Below are 24,719 nucleotides of genomic sequence, written 5' to 3' on the forward strand. Positions count from 1 at the left end.
CAAAGCTTATCTTTAGAGGATGAGAAAAACTCTTATCTCAATGCTCAAGCTTCTAATGTGATTTTTGATGCTTTGAGCAACGTAGTTATATTTGAACTCATGCCGTTCCGGGATGCTCATGAGTTGTGGACAAAGCTTCAACATAAATATGGTGTGTCCAAGATTTGTAAGGATGATCGTTCTCCCTCCACCTCCGGCTGTGTTGTGTTCTCAACTTCTTCTACTTCACCTACATGTGGTTTGCCATAAGGTAATGACATGGGAGTAGTGGTGTTCATTGCAATGATGATAATGGGCTTATTGTTGATAATCCTTCATCACTTTCTTATTGCAATGCTTCATCTTTGGACTTTAGCACTTCGAGCACTCCAAATGTTTCACATGCTTGTGTTGATAGTCCTTGCATATCATGTAGAAATCGTTTGACTAAATCTCATGATGATATGCTTGCTATATCTTGTTGCCATGATAAAAATGCATCTATTTCCTCGAATTGTTGTGCTAACAATGTAGAGGAAACCCAACACTCCATGGAACAAGATGAAGAGAATGATAATGTTGCTTCCTTAAAAATTAAGGGGGAAATGATTTTTAAAGCTCTTCATAAAAATAAAATTGCTCGTTCCAACTTCATGGAAATCATGTCTATTGCCATTGAGGGCAAGAAATATATATAGGAGTTGGAATCTCATCTAGAGGATCATGAGGTCACCATTGAGAAAATTGAAGGTCATGAGCATGATTACGCTAATGAGATCGCCGACCTCTCGCAAGCTCTTGAACTTGAACAAACCACCAAGGAATCTCTTGAGGAGACTTTTGCTCTAGAACTATCTAGAATAAAGGAATCCCAATATGTCTCTTGATGATGATGTTGATGCTATTGATGATGAGGATAATGATGAAGAGAATGATAATGTTGCCTCCTTAAAAATTAAGGGGGGAATGATTTTTAAAGCTCTTCATAAGAATAAAATTGCTCGTTCCAACTTCATGGAAATCATGTCTATTGCCATTGAGGGCAAGAAATATATATAGGAGTTGGAATCTCATCTAGAGGATCATGAGGTCACCATTGAGAAAATTGAAGGTCATGAGTGTGATTACGCTAATGAGATCGCCGACCTCTCGCAAGCTCTTGAACTTGAACAAACCACCAAGGAATCTCTTGAGGAGACTTTTGCTCTAGAACTATCTAGAATAAAGGAATCCCGTGATAGAGCTCTCGAGGTGGCTAATGATTTTGAAACTAAAAATGAGAAGCTTGAAGTTGCACATGCTAAACTGCTTGAGGATTTTGAGCACCTCGAAAATGGCTCAAGGGTCATTAAGAGTGAACCCATCAAATTCACCGAGTCTTATGCTCAACTTAAATCTTCATATTCTAAGGAGCTTGCCAAGTTGCCTTCTCCTCTTGCTATTATTGATGATGCTTGTGCTACTAACTCTATTTCTAGTGAAGCATCCATTTTCAAGGAGAATGTTGAGCTAAGGGCTCAACTTGAGCTGCTATCTAGCAATTATGGGAAATTGGAAGAAAGTCATGTAAAGCTCACAAGCTCTCATGATGATCTTCTAATATCCCATAATGTGCTAAAGATAGCTCATGAGGCTATGAGTATCAAGGTAACATCTAGTGAGCCTCATGTGGATACTAGCACTACTTTTAGTCAAAATGCTATATTGCCTTGTGCTAGTCCTCATGATTCATCCATGCATAACATTGCTACATCTTGTGATGAATTGCTTTCCTTGCCTTGTTGCTCTCACGATGAAGCTTATACTTCCTCTAGTGCTTGTGTTGAGACTAACCATGTAGAGGAAATCAAAGAGCTCAAGGCACAAGTCACTTCTTTGAAGAAAGACTTGGAAAAAGTGTCATGAAGGGAAGGCCACACTCAACAATATCTTGAGTGTGCAAAAATACCCCAATGACAAAGGTGGACTTGGATTCAACTCCAATAAGAAGAAGAAGTCCAAGAGAATCAAGAAGAAGGGCCAAGAACAAGTCAAGAATTCGGCCAAGATTATTTGCTTCAAGTGCAAAATTGAAGGGCTCATGTTAGATCTTGCCCATTGAAGAAGAAGGCCATTAGTGACAAGCAACAAGGTAAGAGGCCACAAGCTCAATCTCATGCTCAACCTCAAGTTGAAGAAAGGCCACTTCCAAAGAAGACTCAAGCTAATGCTTCTCTTGTGGAAAAATCAAGTGAGAAGAAAGTGAAGAGTAGATATTGCTACTTATGTTGTGAGAAAGGTCACGTCGCTTCTTCATGCACTAGTGGTAACTTACCCAACCCAATTATTATTGATGATATCTATTCTCTTAGGAAGGATAAGGTTGGCAATGTGTTTTCCAAGTTTGTTGGTACTCAAAGTGGTGTCAAGAAAAGAACCATTTGGGTAGCCAAGACTATTGTGACTAACCTCTTAGGACCCAACTTGGTTGGGGACCACCAAGCTCAAACTTGATCAATAGGTGTTGATGGAGGGCATTGGAGACTTGTCTACATTAGGAACAATTAAGGGGACTTCATCATTCTTATTGTCTCAAGCCAAGTCAATTGGATTATCAAGTTTCTATCTTATATCCAATGTGCCTCCTTACGGTAACTTGTACTTAAATTGTTTACATTGAAAGTTACTTGCCCCCTTGCATGTTTTGGTTTTGTTCCTTGCTTGTGTTTGCCAACTTGCTTATCTTGAGCAATCAAGTATGTGTGTGTTGGTTTGCACATCATGTACGTGTGTGTCATGCGTTGAGCCTTTAGGCTTCTTGTTTGTATCCTAGTTGGCTCTTGTGAGAGATTAATGGAATATCCATTTATGGGGGAGTGATATGCTTTGTGCACCTCACAATCCTATAAATGTGTGTACATGAGGAATACCATCTAGTATTGATATTACAAGATTATCTAGTCCCTAGGTGGTATATCTCTCATGAGAAATTCAAATTCTAAAAATCCCATTGATTATCTCTTGTTGGATCCTCTTATTGCCTCTTGTTAAGTTCTTATTTGTATCACATTATGGGGGAGTAATATGCTATGTGCATATTACAAGCCTAGAAAATGTGTACATTTGAGATATTGTCACGTAGAATTGATATTGTAAATTATCATGTTCCTAGGTGGCATGTTAGCTCTACAAGTTACAATTTGCTTGTGTATGGTGTGAAGATGATGTTGGATATCCTTGCTATCTACCACCGGGAATTCTTTCCATCTACCTCTTGTCTTTTGACAATTGGTAGTCACTTATGTGTTGTAGATTTTATTGATCATCTTTACATTGGCTTTTGTTTTTATTTGCCTTTTCTCTTGCCAAGGTTTGTGTCAACTCCAATTGTCTTCCATACCACTTGTGGATCTTGTTTATTTCTTGTTCTTGTCTAGTGTTTTCTAGATATAGTGAAAGTGGTGATCCCACCTTGTGCATTTTGTATTCAAATGCAAATTCTCTCTAATGCACAACTCGTGGGGGAGCTATCCTATTTTCTGTAAAATGCTCATCTTGTGATCCTTATCAAGTGTGTGTGGGTGGAAGGCAAGCCGTCTCCTTTTTGGTACCTTGTGCCATCATGAAACTTTGTAGAGAGCTTGGTTTGTTTGGAAGCATCCTCTCCTTTGGGAGTTTGACATCTTTTTTGTGTGTTCCTATGGATATCTCATTCCTTGATGTATCTTTTAATGATATCTTCCAAGTGATGATTTCTCCATTTGGTATCCTTTTCACTTGGTTTTTCCTTGTATTTTGGTATCGGTTCTTGAAAGTCTTGAGCATGCATTTTTACTTCATGTAGTTCCTTTGGCATGTTTTCTTTCTTTGACCCAATATATAGGGGAAACTCCACCAAGTCTCAAATTGGATGAGATGTGCATGAGATTCATTTTCATATCTATATGCACATATTTATGTGGAGTTTGTCCTATGTATTGTTGGTTCTCTAACTCTTTGGTCCCAATGAGTTTGGGTACCATTTTGTCTGTGTTGTTGTTCTAGGAACAATTGGAGATGCATTGGATACTCGGCTCATTCAAAAGGAAGGTGTTGTCACCATGTGCTTATTGGAGTCAAGCTAGGATGATCTATGAACTAATTTCTACCTTCAATTGGTAACTACTACATCCTTCCAATGCTATCTCGGTAACAAGTATCGTCATCTACTACATGCACACATTATTGCATCAACCGTGTGTAGGTTGTATCATGGCATGTTATTCTTTCTTTCTTGTGATACTTGTTTCCTTTCTCAAAGCATCCCAACAATGATCTTTTGCTGCTAGTTGCGATGTCTTTGATGGTTGTGTGGTAGGAATTCATTTATATACAATAAGACCATATCTAGCCTTGGGCTATGCTTCCAAGCACATATCTTATTGGTATATGTATGACTTCCTTCTGGATATCTTGTTCCTTCATGTTGTAACTATTTCGGGTGTACATCCTTCTTTGTAGATATATATCGTCATGATTTCATCTACCTAGACCCTTATACACTTGAGAGAAATTACATCTCTAGATGATATCCTTTCTTTCACATCCACCTTGTCTTTCTTATGTTATTTCTTTGGTGGCTCCATGAAAGCTTTTGCCTTGAGTGCGTGTCTTATCTCGTTGCATCTTGATGCACTCTTGTGTGGTCAAGATTATTTCCCTCATGCTTGTCTTGACGAGGCTTTTGCCATCTTAATTGGTATCCCATGTCTTGATGATGCTTATGCTTTCTATCTTCACCTTGGGTTGTCACAAGTGTTGGTTATTCATTTTGCATATTTAGTGTTCTTGTGAACCCATTTGCTTAGTTGTGTGTGGGAATGAAAGGCTTTGCACCGTGTATCTCATTCATTCGAGACTATGTTGATGCTTATGCTCATCCGTATATTAGTCTTCTCATGTGCTTTGCCATGACTCACACACATCATTTTGGTTGAGTCTATTCTTAAGTTGCCTCTTTTACATGTTGCTCAACCATATGTTTGTTGCAAGTTCTAGGCTTAGTTTCCTTTATGCTCACTTGCACTTGTTGTATGTTTCTATTGATTTTGGGGGAGCTATGATCCTATTTTGTGCACTTTGTATCCAAATACAAAAATTCTTATGTGTGCACAAATCATGGGGAGCTTCTCTAGTTTCTTTAGAACACTCCTTCGCTCATATCATATTATCCTTTATTCATGTGGCTCGTAGGATATTTGGTCTAGTTCATTCAATTGATATCATTTGGTTGCTTGCTTCAATTGGTATGTTTTGATTGCTTGATTGCTTGTGTCTCTCTTTGTTATGTCCTTGTGGCATATCATTCGTTAGCAATATTTGTGCCTCAATATAGTTTGTATTCCTCCAAGTATTTACCTTTGGATATGTCTATGGCATTCCACTATCTTGTTGAGAAATACACAATTTATGGAGGAACACGTTTTATATTGGCATTCTAAGCTTTTCGCCCATTTTGGCAATCGATGCCAATGGGGGAGAAGTTTCAGAGAGTTTTGTGGAGAAGGTTTCAAAGTTTTCTCCTTGCTTTGGTTTTGTTCCTAAGCATTTGCATCTCATTCTCCTGCATCATTGGTTGTTGCATTGCATTGTGATGCATAACTCCTTGTATAAACTCTCTTGAAAGTGATTGTCATCAATTACCAAAATTGGGGAGATTGAAAGAACATGTGGTGCCCCCATGTTTGGTTTTGGTAATTAATGACAATCTCTATGGACTAATGGTTGCCTTGAGTTATATTTGAAGGTTTTGTCATAGGCTTTTCATGAAGTCCATGTGTTGGTTTCAAGGAGTTTATGAGTTGACCAAGGTGCTATTAAGGAATTATCCAAAGATTGGTCATGTGAGTGTTGAGCTTATTGCAAGCATGTCTTGAAGAAGAAGATTGTGTGATCATTCATGTTTACCTTCAAGACATCATCCAAATGAAGAGAGTTGGAAAGATTCAAGGTTGATCAAGACTAAGTCAAGAATGAATCAAGTTGATCAACTCACAAAGCGTAGAAGATGTACCGAGAGGGATCAAGTGATCCCATGGTATGGTAATCATTGTACATTGCACTTTGTGTACTAACCCATGGTCTATGTGAGAGTTCTATGTGGGGTTAGGTACGTGTCCATGGGCTTGCGTCAAGAGAAAGATATCATACAACCCATGGAAAGGATGACATCAAGTGGTGATCGTCATCAAGATTGCCGTGTGCAAGTTCAAGTGGAGCATCACAAAGAGATCAAGTGCTTGAATCTTGCCATCCATTGTGGTGTCAATGGACTTGTGAAGATGTGCCGAAGAGTGGCTCACCCATAGTGGACTATGGGGGAGCAATCATCTAGTCTTCATCGAGCCAACGCAATCAAGAAAGGTGGTCCAACTTGAGGGAGTCAAGATCGTCATCATCTAGCTCAAGTGGACCATGTTCAAGGCAAAGGTTTTCCCTTGATAGGTTTTCTATTTTACCGGTCTCGTGGTGGTAGTTGGGAGACCGGGTTATAGGATCGTTTGTCGTACTATCAAGGCGGGCTCTCAAGTTGGTAGCTTGATTGTATCGTTAGTAGAGAGCTCAAACCATTGCATACTTGCATCATGTTTTTTGGTTCTTGTTTGGTTCGCTTTGTGAGTCTTAGAGCTTATGGTCATCTTGATGACAAGCTTGAGTTCATCAAAAACGGAGTTCGCATGCGTCTTCTATGATGTTTTCGGTGTTGGAGGTTTTACCGGTCTTATCCGAGAAAGGGTTCTCACCATTTTCTTATGGGCCTTTTCTCATTTGCTTCTTATTGATATTTCTATCAATATTATGTTATCCCATGTCGTTAGCTTTCCAACAAACTTGGTTTCGTTGAATTCAGAGTCCGTTTGCAAAAGTTGCGGTTGTTTTGGTAAAGGCTGCAGCGGTGCTACCGCGACTAGAGCGGATGTAAATTTTTACTACCGCTCCAGAGCGGTACTACCGCGGCTCCTGAGAGCGGTAGTACAGCTCCAGAGGTGTACTACCGTGGCTCCTGAGCGGTAGTACCGCTCCTGACCAAAAATCTCGTGTTTTGCTCAGCGGAGGTAGGCACGGAAGTATTTTTTTAGTACCGCTCGTTGGAGCGGTAGTACCGCTCTGTGCGGGCTATGAGCATAACGGTTGGATTTTTCCCCACCTATAAAAGGGGGTCTTCTTCCCCATTGAACCTCATCCTTTGAGCTCGTGTTCTTCCCCCATTGTTGACCTTCTTCGAGCTTGCTAACTCTCAATCCCTCCATGGATTCTTGCTAGTTTTTAAGGGAAAAGAGAGAGGAGATCTAGATCCACATTTCCACCAATCACTTTCTCCTCTATGTGAGGGGAACCCATTGGATCTAGATCTTGGAGTTCTTGGTGTTCTCCTTCTTGTTCTTCCTTTCATCTTCCTCCCTAGAATTAGTTGCTTCGGTGGGATTTGAGAGAGAAGGACTTGGGCACTCCATGTGCCCTTGCCATTGCATTTGGTGCACGGGTTTGAGTTCTCCACGTGATACGTGGAAGTTACAAGTCGAGAAGCTTATTACTCTTGGGTGCTTGGTACCCTTGAGCTTGTTACTCTTGGGTGTTTGGACACCCTAGAGCTTGTTCCTCTTGGGTGCCTTGGCGCCCTAGACGGTTGGTGTTGGTCGAGCTCAATCATTGTGGTGTAAAGCTCCGGGCAAGCGTTAGGGTCTCCAATTAGGTTGTGGAGATCGCCCCGAGCAATCTGACGGGTACCAGTGACCGCCCCCAAGGGTTGCCAAAGTGTACGGGTTCGGTGACCGCCCCCAAGGGTCGCCATTTGTACGGGTTTGGTGAGCGCTCTCAAGGGTCCCTTAGTGGAATCACGACATCTTGCATTGTGCGAGGGCGTGAGGAGATTATGGTGGCCCTAGTGGCTTCTTGGGGAGCATTGTGCCTCCACACCGCTCCAAACAGAGATTAGCATCCGCAAGGGTGTGAACTTCGGGATACATCGTCGTCTCTGCGTGCCTCGGTTATCTCTTACCCGAGCCCTTTACTTTTACTTTGTGATAGCCATATTGTTCTTTGTCATATATCTTGCTATCACATAGTTGCTTATCTTGCTTAGCATAAGTTGTTGGTGCACATAGGTGAGCCTAGTTGTTTTAGGTATTGTGCTTGACAAATTAACCGCTAGGTTTATTCCGCATTTGTTCAAGCCTAAACCGTAATTATTTTAAAGCGCCTATTCACCCCCCCTCTAGGCGACATCCTCGATCTTTTAAACGGCCTTATTGGAATGATGACGCAATTTTGAATCATTAATAAAATATTTATCAATTATCATTGCCAAAATGCATAGGGCATAGATTTCTTACATATAGAGATGCACCTTCTATGAATTGGAATCGCATCGTCACAATGACATATGGGCTTGATGCGATCTTCTTTCAAAGACTCGGCCTCTCGCTTTTGGGCATGGCTGCGTGGGGCTGACGATTGGGTATTTCCGAGCTATCTCTATTGTCCAACAAACAGGAGCAGGAGATGCATACTAGCCCTAGGCGCTAGCGACCAGGTTAAGAACGAGCTAGGGACAACGATCAGGATTATGGAAGATGCAGATTGTTTGTGAAAATAGGAAGATGGAGATTGATTCCAAAGAAAGGAGATCGAGATCAATCTCTAGGTTTTTAAGACTCCCGCAGGCCAATTCTACGCTAGAGAATTTACTGCTTCAGACTTGGCCCAATACGCAAACACTACCCAGTTGGGGGCCCCTGGCCTTTGGGGGGCCGGGGCGGCCGCCCTTGCTACCCTCCCCTCAGGACCGGGCCTACCACCGAGTTTGGGAATCTGTGTGCAACAGTTAGATTTTGTGTGGAGGCTATATATACCCCTCCACCCACTCTTCATTCGTGGAGAGAGCCATCAGAACGAACCTACACTTCCACTACTCATTTTCTGAGAGAGAACCACTTACTCATGTGTTGAGACCAAGATATTCCAATCCAACCATATGAATCTTGATCTCTAGCCTTCCCCAAGTTGCTTTCCACTCAAATCATCTTTTCACCATAGCCAAATATGTGAGAGGGAGTTGAGTGTTGAGGAGACTATCATTTGAAGCACAAGAGCAAGGAGTTCATCATTAACACACATCTATTACCTTTTGGAGAGTGGTGTCTCCTAGATTGGTTAGGTGTCACTTGGGAGCCTTCGTCCAGATTGTGGAGTTGAACCAATAAGTTTGTAAAGGCAAGGAGATCGCCTACTTCGTGAAGATCTACCCAAGTGAGGCAAGTCCTTCGTGGGTGATGGCCATGGTGGGATAGACAAGGTTGCTTCTTCGTGGACCCTTTGTGGGTGGAGCCCTCCATGGACTCGTGCAGCCGTTACCCTTTGTGGGTTGAAGTCTCCATCAACGTGGATGTACAATAGCACCACCTATCGGAACCACGCCAAAAATCTCCGTGTCTACAATTGCGTTTGCTCCCTCCAAACTCCTCCCTTTACCTTCATATGCAATGATTACATTCCGCTGCTATACTCTTTGAATTGCATGTGTTAGGTTGGTTGCTTGACTAGTGCTAAGTTGTTAAAATCTACCAAGAACTAAAATTGGGAAAAATGTTAAACTTTTATTTGGTCAAGTAGTCTAATCACCCCCCCCTCTAGACATAGTTTCGATCCTACACTTAACCTCTTTGATGATAAAGTTTCTGAGGAGATGAATGAGGCCCTTTGCCGAGAGTTTTCTGATGACAAGATAAGTGATGCCTTGTTTCAGATTGGGCCCCTAAAGGCTCCCAGTAGAGACGGTTTTCCTGCGAGATTTTTCCAGAGGAATTGGGCTGAGCTGAAACATGACGTGATTACAGCGGTGAAAAATTTCTTTGCAAATGGCATCATGCCCGAGGGCATTAATGATACTGTGATTGTTCTTATTCCTAAAGGAAAATCGCCTAAAAAATTACAAGACTTCAGGCCAATTTGCCTATGTAACACGGTCTACAAAATCATTTCAAAGTGTTTGGTGAATCGACTCAGACCGCTCCTGGATGAACTCATCTCCGAATCCCAAAGTGCCTTCATTCCAAGGAGATTGATCTCGGACAATGCATCTATCGCCTTTGAGTGCTTCTACAGGATTCAACACAGTAAGAACAAATGGGATAACCATTGTGCATATAAACTAGATCTAACAAAAGCTTATGACCGTGTGGAATGGAAATACCTTGAACAAGTTTTGTTAAAGTATGGTTTTATCAGAAATGGGTTTCATGGATAATGGCCTGTGTCCGGTCTGTTAGACGTCGATGAGCTCGGAGCTATTGGCAGAGATAGCATCGATGCTTCTTTCATTCGAGCTTATGGATTAGCTACGCTCGGAGCTATTGGCAGAGATAGTTCAGGTGCGGTGGTCTTCTCAGCGGGCTGCTGCTTTCATGGATGTACTAAAGCTGAGGAAGCTGAAGCTCATGCCCTGTTGTTTGGCCTCACCCAGACACACAAATTAGCTTTGAACCATGTGAATTTTGAAACAGATTGTTCCTCTGTAGTAACTGCTGTGAATGACTGCAACACTAATAGAGCCAGTTGATGGGATTGCTATGTGAAGGTGAAGGAAATGTTCAGAGAGTTTGAATCATGCACTGTATCCAAAATCTACAGAGAATGCAATGTGTCCACACATGAGCTAGTTGCCTTTGCTAGAGCATATGGTGATTTTTGTATTCTAGTTGATGTGCCACATGGTTTGATGCATGTAATTGCCTCTGATTGTAACCCATTTTAAGTGTTTTAATGAGAATTCCTTTTCCTCAAAAAAATAATAATGATACAACAACTTCAGCGATAACTAATATGGGGAAGGATCTACCTTTGAGCTTGATGCAAAAGCACCATTTCATCAAAGAAAGAAATGCCTCCGTGTTTGTTTCGGGGAAATAGACTACCAACAAGATCGAGCAAAGGTACAGTCCAAGAGGATATGCAAGGTAGATTATTCTGAAGATTCATTCTAGAACAGACAATCATAAGCTTCCATGGGGAAGGATCTACCTTTGAGCAACCCCTGGTATTGATTATGTCATGTATGGCAACCCAAAAGAATATTTTATGTCTAATTCTGCTAGCAAGTTTCCATAACCATTTGAAAAGGAATCATGCTTCTGATTACACCATCATATTCTTATACATATTGCTCGGAAAGAAGTTTTGGGCCTTCCATTTGTTGGATCATGTGTCTATAGGCGAGGATGGGTTAACTTGGGAAATCATCATCAATCACATTGAATTACATAAATGCCTGGTTTTTTAGAGGACTATGGATTCTTCAGCCAAAATTTTGAGTGACCAACACATTGGCCAGAGAAACATTGTTGTTTTCGACAAAAGAGTAAAGTTCTGAGAATTGTTGTGCTAAAGGTTTTCCTATCCATTTATGATTACAGAACATGACAGATTGACCCAGTCCAACAGTGCAAATTGCCTCCTTCTTGGAAACTAGATTTAATTTCAAGTGAGCTTTCCACCAAAACGAACCATCATTTCTTCCATGGGGTGGCGCAGTTGAATAATATGTTTCCCATATCAGACGAACCAAAGGCATGTCTTCTTTGTTACAGAATTTGTGTAGACTCTTCATAAACAGAGCTTTATTTTGGGAAGCAATTTCTAAAACTCCTAGAGATGGGCCAATATCTTCGGAGCCAAATCTCCTCCATTAACTCTGTTTGGATGTTGATATTGGGGCCTAAAAATTGATATTGGCATAGGGCAGCCTGAATGCCATTGTTCGGATGGTCACAGAATTGACCCCTGATATTCGCTAGCCCTCTCTCGCAGCCCGCCTGGCTATTCCGAATTCAGAGCATAGGAGCTCGACTTCGTGAGATATTCGGGATTGCTCGCTCGACTTACCGCTTTGCCGCTCTCAAGCGAAAAGAAACATGCCAAACATGGGTACAAGAGACGAGCGGAGGCGCGACGCGGGAGCTCCCGGCGGTGCTGGTCAGCCCCTCTCCACCGTCCTCCTCCTTCTCCCATCTCTCCGGCGGCTCCGCTCCTCCCCTGCGTGCTTACCTCTCTCTCCGTGCGCCCGTCTCCCTCCTTCCGAGCCCGTCCTCCCTCCCCGCGCACCCGTCCCACTGGCCGTCATTGGCCTGACCCACCTCCACGCGCATGCTCCCCATGGCAGATGGCTCGACAGCCTCTTCCCCCCATGGTTGCTACTTCCTATAGCCCATGGCCGCTGTCACCTGCCCCCTCCCTTTCCTAGGCAGAAATTCCAATCCTCTAATCCCTTCAAACCCTCACACTTATGTGCTGATGTTCTGAAAAACAATTATCTTCTGCAGGTCAAACGATTTGAGCTTTGATCCCCAGCAGGTAGATCCAAAGTAATTGACGTGGTTTGTGTGTGATATTGGTCTGTTAGACGTGTGATGTTGATACAAATTTTGCTTTCGGTCCTTTCGATGCTTGACTGAACATCCATTTTCTTGATTGATTGATATATGTTGTACAATTTGATGCATTATTACTTAATTATTGTGTAGTTCTCGGGATGGCATACCTTATCTCACAAAGAGCAGCTCAGGATAGTTGTATTTGGCCGTGGAAGAAAAAGTTGTTGTATAAGTAGTGATGCCCTTTTTTGTGCAAGTGCTGCTTTTTTTTGCAAGTGCCGCCATTGTATGAGTGATGTGGTTGTATTCTTGAAATGTAAACATTCAAAAATATAGTCACATAATGCATATGATTTAATTACAAAATTACATTGAAGTACAATATTCATCCTATGACAAATGACCAATTCCAATGTACACACTGGCCATCCAAACAAGCTTTGCAATTGAGCCTCTCATGCAAATTCCAGATGTCAATTCTGTGAACATCCAAACACCAGAATTTGGGTGCAATGTCAATATCAAAGTCAGGGAGATTTGATATTGGGGCCAATTCAATTACAAGGCCTTGAATATCAACATCCGAACATAGCATTGGGTATTTGTTGACCTGGTCCATTGCAACCACGGGTAGAGCAAAGAAGCAAATGAAATAAAGTAGGAAGGGAAGAAAAGACAGACTTTTGTAGTCTTCCATCATATGAAAGAAGAGTGGAGCAACCGGCAATTATTCTCTCAATTCTCTGCATCATGTCATTATTTTGAGCTTATTAATTTTGAGGAGGAGAGCCATATAATAGTGTGCGCAAAAAGAGAGGAAGATGAGACCCATGTAGGTGAAAGGAAGGATCCGAGCTGAAATCCCAATTTGGATTTACAATAGGATGTAGATGTACTACTACACCGTGCAATGATTTTCAATTTGGATTAATTTTGTCTATCCCAATTTTTTCATTTATTCTGCTTTTGTATTCTACACAACCAAATTAATCCTATTTAAGCTTGTGAAAGAATAGTGTAAAAAGATAGACAAAATTGATCTGGAGAATATCAGTACATAGTTTTTTCTCTATGATGACGGAATTTTACTTTTTTATGGTCATATTGATTATATGTTCGCATAGTTGTTATCACCAAATGATGCCTTCTTTTGTGCTTAATTATGTAATTAATTTTATTTCAGGCATAAATTGATGACATAGAAGCTAGCAATGGGACATATGTATTGGGGCACCATGGTGCCTACGCTCCATGCTTCATGGTCGTCGGGTCATGTCTAGATCATGCTATTGTAATGGGTATCAAAATTGTTGGGTCAACCCGTTAGCATATGTTGATTTATATAAAGAAATTAAAGTTGCTAATTAATGCATGATCGTGGTTCAGGCATGGCATATATTAATGGAAATAAATTTCTCTTCTTGTATGGATGTTATACACCCCTATGTAGCTACACATTCTATATAGGGCATTCTGTCTTCCTTCAAGATCTATGTTGTCTTTACATAGTAATTTCTCTTTTTTGTTTTTTTCAAACAAGAGAACATTTGACTTTGACCTTGACTTTTTTAGGTCAACGCCATACAAGTACTACCTCCATCTGGGTTTATTAGTCTTCATCGTATTTTGGGTCAAACTTTGGCCATATATTTGACTAGCAAAATATTAATGCATATCACTCAAAATACAAGGGTGACAAAATGTGTAGTACCACTCTAGGATTAAAACGTTTCTGATTTTTTAATACAAAATACAATTTTCAAATTAAATTTTTTCAATGAGTTTTTTTATCATTTTTATATTTCCTTACGTAAAAAGACAAAAAGAAATCTACACACGCTAGTCCTGATGTTGACCTGCAAAGTTTCAGGTTTAAATGTTTTCAAAAAAAAGTTTGTACGTGTGAATGTTGATGGAAAAGTGGATGACCTAGATAAAAGGTATAGCTACATGGCAGTGCAGTTACAACTTTTCCTTTTCTTTAACTCCATGATTTTTTTAGGAAATTGTCATCATGATGGTTTTATTTCATGCGTAAATAAGGATATATCGTTTGCTAACACATCAACCAAAAAAATGGAAGGCTCGATCCGTCAAACAATAGTTTGTGAGCCCTTCGTTCTTTGTTAATAGAGGTGGACATTTGGAGGATATGGTTGGATGACCGGCTTCCAAATCTGTATCTGAGCACTAATCCGGACTGATCCACAGACAAATACTCTGTCCATTTTAGAGGTCCACTATTTGAGATGCCCTAACATCACAAGCATCCTAAAAAAATCAACATGCTAATTAATCACACACGTAATTAAACTAATAAATAGTTACTCCCTCCGTTCCTGAACATATCCTTTTAGAGATATTGATACGGGGAAAATGAGTGAATCTACACCCTAAAATACATCTAGATACATTCGTATGTTAGTCCGCATTGAAATCTCTAAAAGAAACTTATATTTAAAAACAGAGGAGGGAGTATAGTAATGGCTTAGGTTCTAAATCCATTCGACCCTCCGTTTCTAAATTGTTTTCGCATTAATTAGCGTGTGTGAAACAACGAGGTACCAATTCTCCATTATTAATGGTATACTACCTCCTTTTCGGTTTATAGGGCTCAATTTAAAATTCTCACCATCCAAGACAGATGATGAGTGGTGAAATAATTTTTATAGTTTGTAAAAGCATTCAATTAATGCGCTCGTTTTCCTCAAAGAATTGTGTTTATCAGTGCATTAATTGTAATACATGCATGAATGAAGTACATGCAATTTTTTCTTAATCCTTTAATGCAATGGATTAATGCACCTTAAAATCTGAGCATGTGATAGAAATAATCAAATTGAGACTTATAAAATAAAAAAAACTAGCATTTCAAGATAAATGTAGCCCTATATGATATCAATATATGATACTATACATTACAGATGTAGTAGATACGAGTAACACATGACACAAAATAGCACATCATTTAATATGATACGGTCAAGGCTCTCTTTCTTCATTTAATTCTATGCCACCTCATAAAAAATGCCTGACATGTATAATACTACCAATGATACTCTCATTACAACAAGCCTAAACCAGATTGGGACCCCTGCAGTACCACGCGCCGGACACTGTCGTTACTGATGCGGGTCCGACCCCACGTGTCATCGCTACTGTGGCACCATACAGAGGTGGGACCCGTCGTTCCTATGAGAGATTGACGGGGATCTGTGTACGCAGGCATGTGAGTGTGAGGCTACTAGTAAATCTCGTCTGTAGCATTTAATTAGTTCATCTACATAACGCCGCCAATTAAATTCTTGATCCGTCCGGTACCATTCGGCCTTCAGGTCCCGCGCCGTTGCGGTCTGCTCGTCCTCTCTGCCTCTCCGCCTCTCCCCCAATCCAACCGAGATAGCAAAAAAGAAGACGCGGAGGCAAGAGAGAGGCTGCGAATGCCGATGTGATTCCTCTCGGAGGCTCGCGCGCATTTGCCACCGGAGATCTCCGCTCGTCCGCGCCACCTCCCCCGTCTCCGGCGGCGAACATCGCTTGGGCTCCTTCCTGTTCGCGGCGGCGGCGGCGGCGGCTTTGGTTCTTTTCGGGGGTGTTTCTTGGGTGGCTGCCCGAGCCATTGCTCTGGCTACGGTGGTACCGCGAGGAAGCCCCGCGTCCGGTTAGGAGCGAATCTGCTTTGGTGCTACACCCCGGTGGTTTTCAGATCTGGCTGAAACTAAGGTGAGCGAGGACTTTTGGCTTTGATTGTTTACTAACAACTTGTTTCTCTCTGAAATATCCATTCGCAGCAACTTACAGTCACTCTCTGTGAAAATTAGTAGTATTCTGTATTCTCCAACGTTGTAGTAGTACTCCATTTTAAGATCTATCTAGAGCCACGCGCACACCCAACAAAGAACAATTGCAGTTGATATTGATAAGCTCACAAGCCACATTCAGAACATTTAATCTTGTTCGGGTTGTGATTTTCTCTGGCGCATTAGTTTATTCCCTCAGAGAATGCAACTTTCTCGTAAAGAGGCTTTCCGATGCTGGCACCTAGAAAGGCATATCCAGTATTGAGTTCAGCACTTCTATACTTTTTCGGCTTTTGCTTTACTTACGTACGGTTTATACTGTTGTTTTTAGTGTCTCTTGCCTACAATATAGCATCACAATGTTATGGTTTGTATATATGTCTTTGGGAGTTGAGTTGCTAGTATGCCACAATTAGTGTACTGGTTTTAATTGATTCCTTCGTTTACGCAAAAAATAGCTCTTCATATATACAGATCTACTTTGCATGCTGTGTATAACCTATATTTGCGCCGCCTTACCGTGCTTTCTCACTAGGCTCCAAGCGCAGAGTTATGCCATTGTGTTTGTGTAGTATAGTCTGAGTTCTGACATGGCTTTGGGGAGCAATGGAAAGCTTGGAGATAGATGACGAGTAGATTTCCTAATTCAGTAAGCTGATCATATCGATGTCACAGTGATGACAACTTTACTGGCTTGCTAGTCACATTTAGAATTTTTTTAATGCAGAAAAATCAAAGACTTTGAGTGCCACTACGTGTTAATTTTATCTCTCCATCTTTTGTGCATTCTTTAATTCTTTGTCAAAGGTATAATTATCAGAATTTTTCATATGTTCCATGTATATCTGTAGGCACAAATCACTTGACTTGAGACGAATATCAGAACTTCTCCTCTTAGTTGATTCTTCATATAGTCACTTCTCAAGATGGAACAGATTTCAGTGAGTTGCTTCCTTCTGTTCATTAAAATCCTCTTGAAACTGAATGGTTTCATAGTTATATCTTGTGAACAACCAAATTCTGAAGCACTGATTTTTTTTTCCTTTTCATCTTGGAAATTGTCTATAGCTTGGGCATCGATATAAGGAGTGCAGGCCACAAAGGATTAGCAGCTCTCCAAGCAAACTACTTGTTGGGAAGGATGTACTGAAAGAATTGGAGGAAAGACGGTCATCCCCCAGTGTCGTAGCAAAACTGATGGGAATTGACGTATTGCCACCTACTTACGTAGCCAATAAAAGACATCAACAATTCAAGGATGTCTTTGAAGTGTCGGAGGAGCTACCGGAGACTTTCACAAAAGAGATGTCATACCATTTCCCTAAAGGGCTGCCAAGCTTGAAGAGGAGTGCAATGAAATTAAGAAAGCTTATGCCATCAAAGTCTCCCTACTGTGATGAAACATTTGATAATGAAGTAGAGTACAACAATGGCTTGGATCGCTTGAATCCACTTGAAATAGACAATCCTTTGTTTGAGAAGTGCCCCCGCGATCTGAATTATTCCCCAAATAATCAGCATGAGAAAGATACCGCAGGCACTTTCAGGAAGTATCCTGTGGGTTTAGCTAATTCCTCACTTAAAGATATAAAAAATATGTCGAGAGGGAATTACGGAGATTTCAACAACATTGTCGTTCTGGAGCCTGGCTTGGGGAACAGTCATGATCCAGAGAACTCTTTTTCCATGTCGTTGCTCTCTCATGACAATTGTAATTCCAGGAGAAATAGGAAGAAGAAGTTGGGTGAGTCTGTTGTAATGAGCAATGAGAGAGTTTCACAACATCTTTTAGATACTGTTAATGTGGCTAGAATAAAAAGAGAAAGATACTTGACTAGTGATGCCATCAATTCTCTGTCAAAGGGAGAGGAGCCATCATTTGATCAATTCAACATCGTAGATATGAATAGCGCTGGATCATTTCAGATGTATTCTGGCGATGACATTGACTCCAGGCAAAACAAGTCATCATCAAGTAGCTTACCTGGGAAATCCTTTCGGAAGTATGATGAAGGTGATGTCGGATCGAGAACTCTTGCACAGATGTTTGCTTTATCTGATTCAGAGAGGGTAAAGAAAAATTTGAACCCGCATGCTCAGATTCAACACAATAAACTTGACCAGGGCAAAGGCCACAACAAGGAAGGATGCTTTATAGTTTTACCAAAGCATGGATCTCCACTGTCTCTTCACACCTCATTGGACAGGAGTTCTTCCTGCGAAGGGTCTCCTAACAGTGAAATTTTCCCAGATCCTTCAGTTAGCTACAACAATGGCAAGGTTACCTTTGATTCTTTTCTGGCCAAACGAAGGCTCAAGCAAATTGCCAGCGGGAGGCAAAATAACTTAAGGAATGCTTCTGTGGTAAAAAGTCTTGCCTTGGAGCAGCGGAGACCTGCTTCTCCTTCTCTTGATGATTTCAGGTGTCATTCATGGCGTCCATCTGATAATGTTTCAACTTCTGTCTGCACAAATGAGAGAGTATTGTTCGCGACAGATAAGGGCTTAATCCACGAGCCTGCTGAAACTGTGCCTTCTTCGTTTCAATTGCAATTATCTAGGGAACAGAAGGTCAGAACTTTGTGCGCCATGAATTTAGCAAAGTAAAACAAAACATAATATTCTTGCATGTTGCAAACTGTTCTGTTGTTTCAACGAATCAAGAATGAAATAGCGAAAAAGTTCTACTTTAACAATTTAACATAGAAACATGAACAATCCAATTCCTCTGCAACAATAAGTGTTCAACTGCTGCTTTGAATCATACTCCTGTTTCATAATTTTCTTATTATCACGAGGATGTGTTTCTTCCGTCATTAAAAAATATCAAGTGCGACAAGACAAAAGAACTCTGTGAACTCAATTCACTCACTCAGAATCATTGTAATGAGACTGTTTCAGTTATTGATCCTGAATTGTGTACAATTCATGATGTTTTTTCTTTAACATTAATATGTTTTCTAAGTTCTATTTTTTCATGATATAAGATGTGCACTGTTCCACTATAGTAGAATACTTGTTGTTATGTCATATTTAAACCTCATCATTTTTCCCACTAAGTATGTAGACTCTAATGCAACTTTCATCTGTTGACAAGTTTAGATTGTTAAATCTTTTCATGCTGATACCATGAAGCCTAAGTTTATGGTGCACAGCTCTTCAAGTCGTTTCCCTATCTTTTTTAGGTTTCAGCAACGCCTTTGCAGTGTCATGACTATGAATCCGTATCTATTTCTAATCATGATGATCTGGCAAAGTCTCGTAAAGGATTGGAAGAGTTTGAGCAGCCGAGCCCAGTGTCCATTCTACAGCCCCCAACTGATGAAGACAGTTGCTGTTCTGGATTCTTCAAGAATGACTTGCAAGACATGCTCAGTAAGACAACAATATAGCTAGAAGGCTGTACTGCATAGACTAGTGCTTGTGTCTTTTTGTAGTACATTGCTAGCTCTCCTAAACTGCGAAGTTAATACAAAAAATCATTAAATTAAGCTAAATACTTACGAGTTACGACATAGCATCTGATAAACATTATTGCTAACTCCCACATTGCAACATGCTGTTCAAGCAAAGAATTTAGGTGTATAGTTAAGTTGAGTTTTAAATCACTTCTTTTGCAGCTATTAACGAGAATTGCACAGAAGATATGTTTACAGGATTTTTGCATCATGCATTCATTAACTGCAACTTCTTTATTGACCTCAGGCATGGAGACACGAATAGACCATCGTCGATTCCGAGATGAGCCTGAAGTCTCCACCATCTCAAGTGATGATGGCAATGATTCTTCTTACAAATCTTTGGAAGCATTTCAGGTTGAGGAGGACAGGGACTTCTCATATCTCCTTGATATTCTCATAAGCTCTGGTATGATAGTTTCAACTGACTGGCAGCTCTTGTGCAAGTCATGGCACTCATCTAGTTTCCCTGTTGCTCCCCAAGTCTTTGAGAGGCTTGAGAGCAAGTACGCCAAAATGACCTCATGGCCAAAGCCAGAGAGGAGACTTATGTTTGATCTTGCAAATTCTGTTCTCTCCGATGTCCTTGCACCTTGCACCAATATACACCCATGGGTGAGTTCTACTAGACAGTGCAGGCCTATCTGGGGCCCTGAAGGGCCTGTTGAGAAGGTTTGGCAAATGATGGTTAGGCAGCAGGAGGAGCTGGCGATAGCGCATCCTGATGACAAGGTTCTGGATCCAAACTGGCTTGAACTTGGTGATGACATATATACGGTCGGCAAGCACATATCCATGATGTTGCATGATGACCTCTTGGAGGAAGTCATATTGGAATTCCTCTCACTCTCAGGGTCGGCCGCTGCATGTATGTAGATCAAATCGAGAAAATTCAGTCTGTCGCAACAAAGTACAGTGACAAGTCTGAGTTAGTTTTTTCATGGACAATCTTCAAGCTTATATGCTGTAACAGATGTAAGGCTTGTTGATACAGACGCAGCAATTTTTTTCTAGTCTATGATATAATTATGTCACTAGATACTGGACAATTTTCTTCTTTGAAACAGTAACCAAGATGTGCTGGGGTGGGATTGATTATAGAAAATTGATCATTCCGCCTTGAAATTTGTTTTTTTACCAGTGAAAACAGCAGGAGAGGCTCCCACTGTTATATACTACTCCCTCCGTCCCATAGTATAAGAGCGTTTTTGACATCGGTGTAGTGTCAAAAACGCTCTTATATTATGGGACGGAGGGAGTATTAAATTAGCAGAGTATTTACATGTCCTCAAAGAGGTAGAGGAGACTAACAGGAAACTATACAAGATAGTTAATCCTAGAAAGAAGAGATGAAATTGCCAATAAATTCAGCAAGCTCTGGTTTTACTCTAGGCTTGAGGATGTCTAGGTCAGCAGTAGGCATTCTCCTCCAATCTGGCAGAGATGGTCTGATCTTCTCAAAGTAGCATCTATTTCTTTGTTTCCAAAATGTTCCATGCTGCAAAATAACAATCTCTTTCAAGAGGGGCCGATGCCATTCCCTTGGGCCAATTCCATCATCTCTTGCATAGTTGCATTGGTGTCCCGGTGGATATGAATTTCGTTCCAGCATTCAATACTGAATTGACACGTGTAGAACGGATGCTTGTTTGTCTCCAAGGAACCAGAGGGGCAGAGCATGCAAGAGTGGTCCTCACCAATGTCAAAATGCCTTCTGTATAGTAAATCTCTGGTATTGACTCTGTCCATAAACATTAGCCAAGAAAAAACCTTGTGTTTCATCATTCATTTTGTCTTCCAAACCATAGTGATGTACTTTGGGTGTTTTAAATTTCTGAGGTAGAACTTTTAAAATTTCCTTGCCTTGAATCTCACATCCACTCATCTGTACTCCATTGGTCAATCATTACCAGATCAAGCTTTTCTTCCAGGCTCTCCAATTCCTCTCTGGCTTGGACTGATAAGTGCAAGTGGAAGTTTTGTTGAGGTTTAGGATCTTCCAAAAATTGTGCCTGGGAAATGTCATCTTCTTTTGCAAAAGAAAATAATCGCCTGCAAGATTCACAGCATCCACAGTGTGTGATATTTCCGCCTCTAAGGGCGGACATGGGCTGGACGCCTGTTAGTCTGGCCATCTAAATGGACAAAAAACGGACACTTTCTGCGTCTGTTTGGGTCGGCCCCTTAGTGTTGCCCTTAGACAAATTAAAGACGCCAAGAAGAGAAAATGTCACTTGAGATCGACCCATTGTCTGCATCAGGCACCAGGCTCTGGTGTGCACTATACATACATTGTGTGAAACGTTACACTAAAATGACATCCGGAAAGAATGGATTGGGCCCATCGTTTTAATGATGTTCTTCTACTTTTTCCGAGGGAGTATGTTCTTCTACCTTTTTCATGGGAGTATGTTCTTCTACTACTACTTTGCACTGTTTCGGCCGGAAGTTCTCCTCCGACAAGAGCGACGTAACAAGCCGCTTCAGCCGTTCAGCCCCCGGGCCAGGCCGAACGTGCGCCGCATCCCCGACGGCCTTGCACGGGTCGTCGTCGACGCCGGTGCGGTTTGCACCGGCAGCCGGCACCTCCGCGGCGCACCAGCCGCCCGGGGCGAGCATGCCGGGGCCCCTCGACAGGAGGTCGGCGTCGATCCTGTCGAGGACGGGGTCGTCCCGGCGGAACTTGCGCGCGAAGGGGGCGGCGCTGGCGAGCATGCCGTCCCAGTCGCCGAGGGTGAGCAGGTGCGGGTGCTGCATCGGGGGGTTGTCCCACGCGATGTAGTGCAGGTCGTGGTTGACGGTGGTGTTGCGGAACTCGTCGGCGTTGCAGGCCACGGTGTGGAAGTAGCCCTCCGGGGACGAGATGAAGTTGGCGTAGTACATGAGCACCGTGCGCGGGAGGTTGTCCCACCCCCAGATCAGGTACTCCACGAACGGCCTCGATAGCACCATCCACGCAGAACCTGACACGAAGCAAAGCATATATCATCCTTAATTAAAAAAATTATCTGAGAATTATTTTTGTTCTCTCGATTGGCCACCAAGGATTAACTTGAGAATTATAAAAGATTAAGGGAGATGGAGTAGTTGATGTCGTCAAGCTGTTTTTGTTGTTTTTGTGCTTGGTTGTGGCCGGCCATCTAGATGTTCTGCCCGTCGTATATAAAATAGTACTGCCATGTTAGTGGAACTCCCTTTGTCTACGTCTATATTCATCTTTGACCATTAATTTCATCAATAAAACATATGTTATATCTCATAAAAAGTATAACCTTCGTCCTCCCCTGTTCACAATAAAATGTTTTGAATGTTTTAATATATAAAGTACATACAGACTGAAATGAGTGAACAAACGCACTAAAATATGTCTATATATGTCAGACCATCGTACAAGAGTGAAACGAGGAAGTAGTTCCGAACATAGTGGTAATTTTTATGACATATACTACTTAATACTCCCTTCGTCTCTAAATAAGTACTAAGCTTGAGACACTTATCTTGGGTCGGAGGAAATATATTGTATGTGAATATATGATTAAAATTGAATCACGCAAAATGAGGACGCCATGTAATAAGGGACGGTGGGAGTATCATATCATTTTAAGACGTGCAGCGCACCGGCCATGTTTTTGGGTCACGTCGCACGGAGCCAATGTGCGAGACACGAACGACGATATTGTAATGAGACAATTCCTCCCTGGGAAATGTCGTGACCGACAGTACGTACAAGCTGGCTATTAGACCCTACTAAATGATCGGCAGCACACACGGGATAGGTGCCGTGTCACACGTGCACAACGGCGGCAAACACTATAGAGCACAACTAAATATCCCAAAAAAGATCCAAATTACTTATACTAGTTGATGATATGCTTTGCTACGTGCCAATGCAAGCGGAGGACATGGCGTACGTACCGGTGAAGAGCTTGAAGGCGGTGGGCAGCTCCCGCTTCTGGGGGATCCAGAAGAGGTCGCCCTTCTTCTTCATGTAGAGCGCCGGGTCGATGATCACCGGCATCGCCCTCGCGAACCTGCCATGAATGCCACGATGAACTTTAGAAGCTTGTAAAAAGATGCACTGCATGGCCCTCCAATCGAAGCTAGGTAGAGCACGCACGCTTTCCAGCCGATGTCGCTGGTGTGGTCGAGGAAGTTGAGGTCGCGCGGCAGCTCCGAGAACACCTCCATCATATCTGCATGCGGCATGCCATGTCAGAATCTTCTAAATCAGCTAGCGAACTGGTTAATTTCGTTGACCAAGAAGAGGAGATCACGGCGACGCACCGTCCTGCGTGACGAGCGGGTAGTCGGAGGCGGAGAGGTTGACGAACCAGTCCCAGTCGGCGCCTTTGCCGCGGCCCTCGCCCCACAGGAAGGCCGCGGCGGCGTGCAGCGTGGTGGTCACCATGGTGGGGCCGCGGTAGGTGACCAGGTTCGCCTTCTCCACCACCCGCACGTTGCGCGCCGCGGCGAGGACCGGGTGCGCCGCCACGAACGCCGCCAGCGCCGCGCGGTCCGAGTCGGGCGCCTCCGCGTCCAGGTGCAGGATGTAGTGGTTCCTCGGGTGGTACAGCGCCAGCAGGCACCGCCGCAGCATCCCGGCGTCCCCCTTCGAGCCGGAGATCAGGTACGCGAAGCGCGGCGGCGAGGCGGGGGCGGCCGGCGGCGCGCGGGCCTGCGCCGAGAGCGCCGCGTCGACGAAGAGGCTCTTCGAGGCGCGTGCGGAGGAGGAGGCTAAGGGGGCGGTCGGGGCGAGGAAGAGCGTGGCGGAGGGGAACGGGACCGGGGAGGCGACGAGGAGGAAGAGCGCGAAGAGGCCCCCCGCGGCGACGGAGAGCAGCCAGCGCAGGACGGACACGGAGGGGCCGGCGTGGTCCATGGAGGAGGAGGACATGGGTGCGATCGAGCGATGGAGCTGGGGGACTCGTGCTTATATACGGTGTGGGACGTGGATGGATCAATCGTGCTGTCATGGAGCGTGTGAGGGGAGTGTGGGAGAGCACGAAGGGATGACGACGAGGCAATCATGGCGGGAGAAGAGAGAACCATGCATGCAGTTAGCTACAACACACCTGGTAGGTTAAACGTGTTGGCAG

The 24,719-nt window shown here is 42.6% G+C and overlaps 2 protein-coding genes across 2 annotated transcripts; one reads left to right on the plus strand and one right to left on the minus strand.

Annotated features, from left to right (window-relative positions):
- The first annotated feature begins 15,658 nt into the window (after positions 1 to 15,658).
- Positions 15,659 to 20,672, plus strand: LOC119294698. The gene is made up of 5 exons (XM_037572942.1): positions 15,659 to 16,088; positions 17,017 to 17,106; positions 17,234 to 18,736; positions 19,351 to 19,540; positions 19,871 to 20,672. The coding sequence occupies exons 2-5, from the start codon at positions 17,092 to 17,094 to the stop codon at positions 20,497 to 20,499; spliced, it is 2,337 nt and encodes a 778-aa protein (XP_037428839.1). The 5' UTR covers positions 15,659 to 16,088; positions 17,017 to 17,091; the 3' UTR covers positions 20,500 to 20,672.
- Positions 20,673 to 21,804: 1,132 nt separating this feature from the next.
- Positions 21,805 to 24,614, minus strand: LOC119294700 (beta-glucuronosyltransferase GlcAT14B-like). The gene is made up of 4 exons (XM_037572945.1): positions 23,908 to 24,614; positions 23,741 to 23,816; positions 23,539 to 23,654; positions 21,805 to 22,586 (listed from the first exon to the last, which is right to left on the minus strand). Exons 1-4 carry the CDS (start codon positions 24,515 to 24,517, stop codon positions 21,973 to 21,975), a joined length of 1,416 nt encoding a protein of 471 aa, XP_037428842.1. The 5' UTR covers positions 24,518 to 24,614; the 3' UTR covers positions 21,805 to 21,972.
- Positions 24,615 to 24,719: the final 105 nt, after the last annotated feature.

Source organism: Triticum dicoccoides, chromosome 4B, assembly GCF_002162155.2.
Source record: "Triticum dicoccoides isolate Atlit2015 ecotype Zavitan chromosome 4B, WEW_v2.0, whole genome shotgun sequence".
NCBI lineage: Eukaryota > Viridiplantae > Streptophyta > Magnoliopsida > Poales > Poaceae > Triticum > Triticum dicoccoides.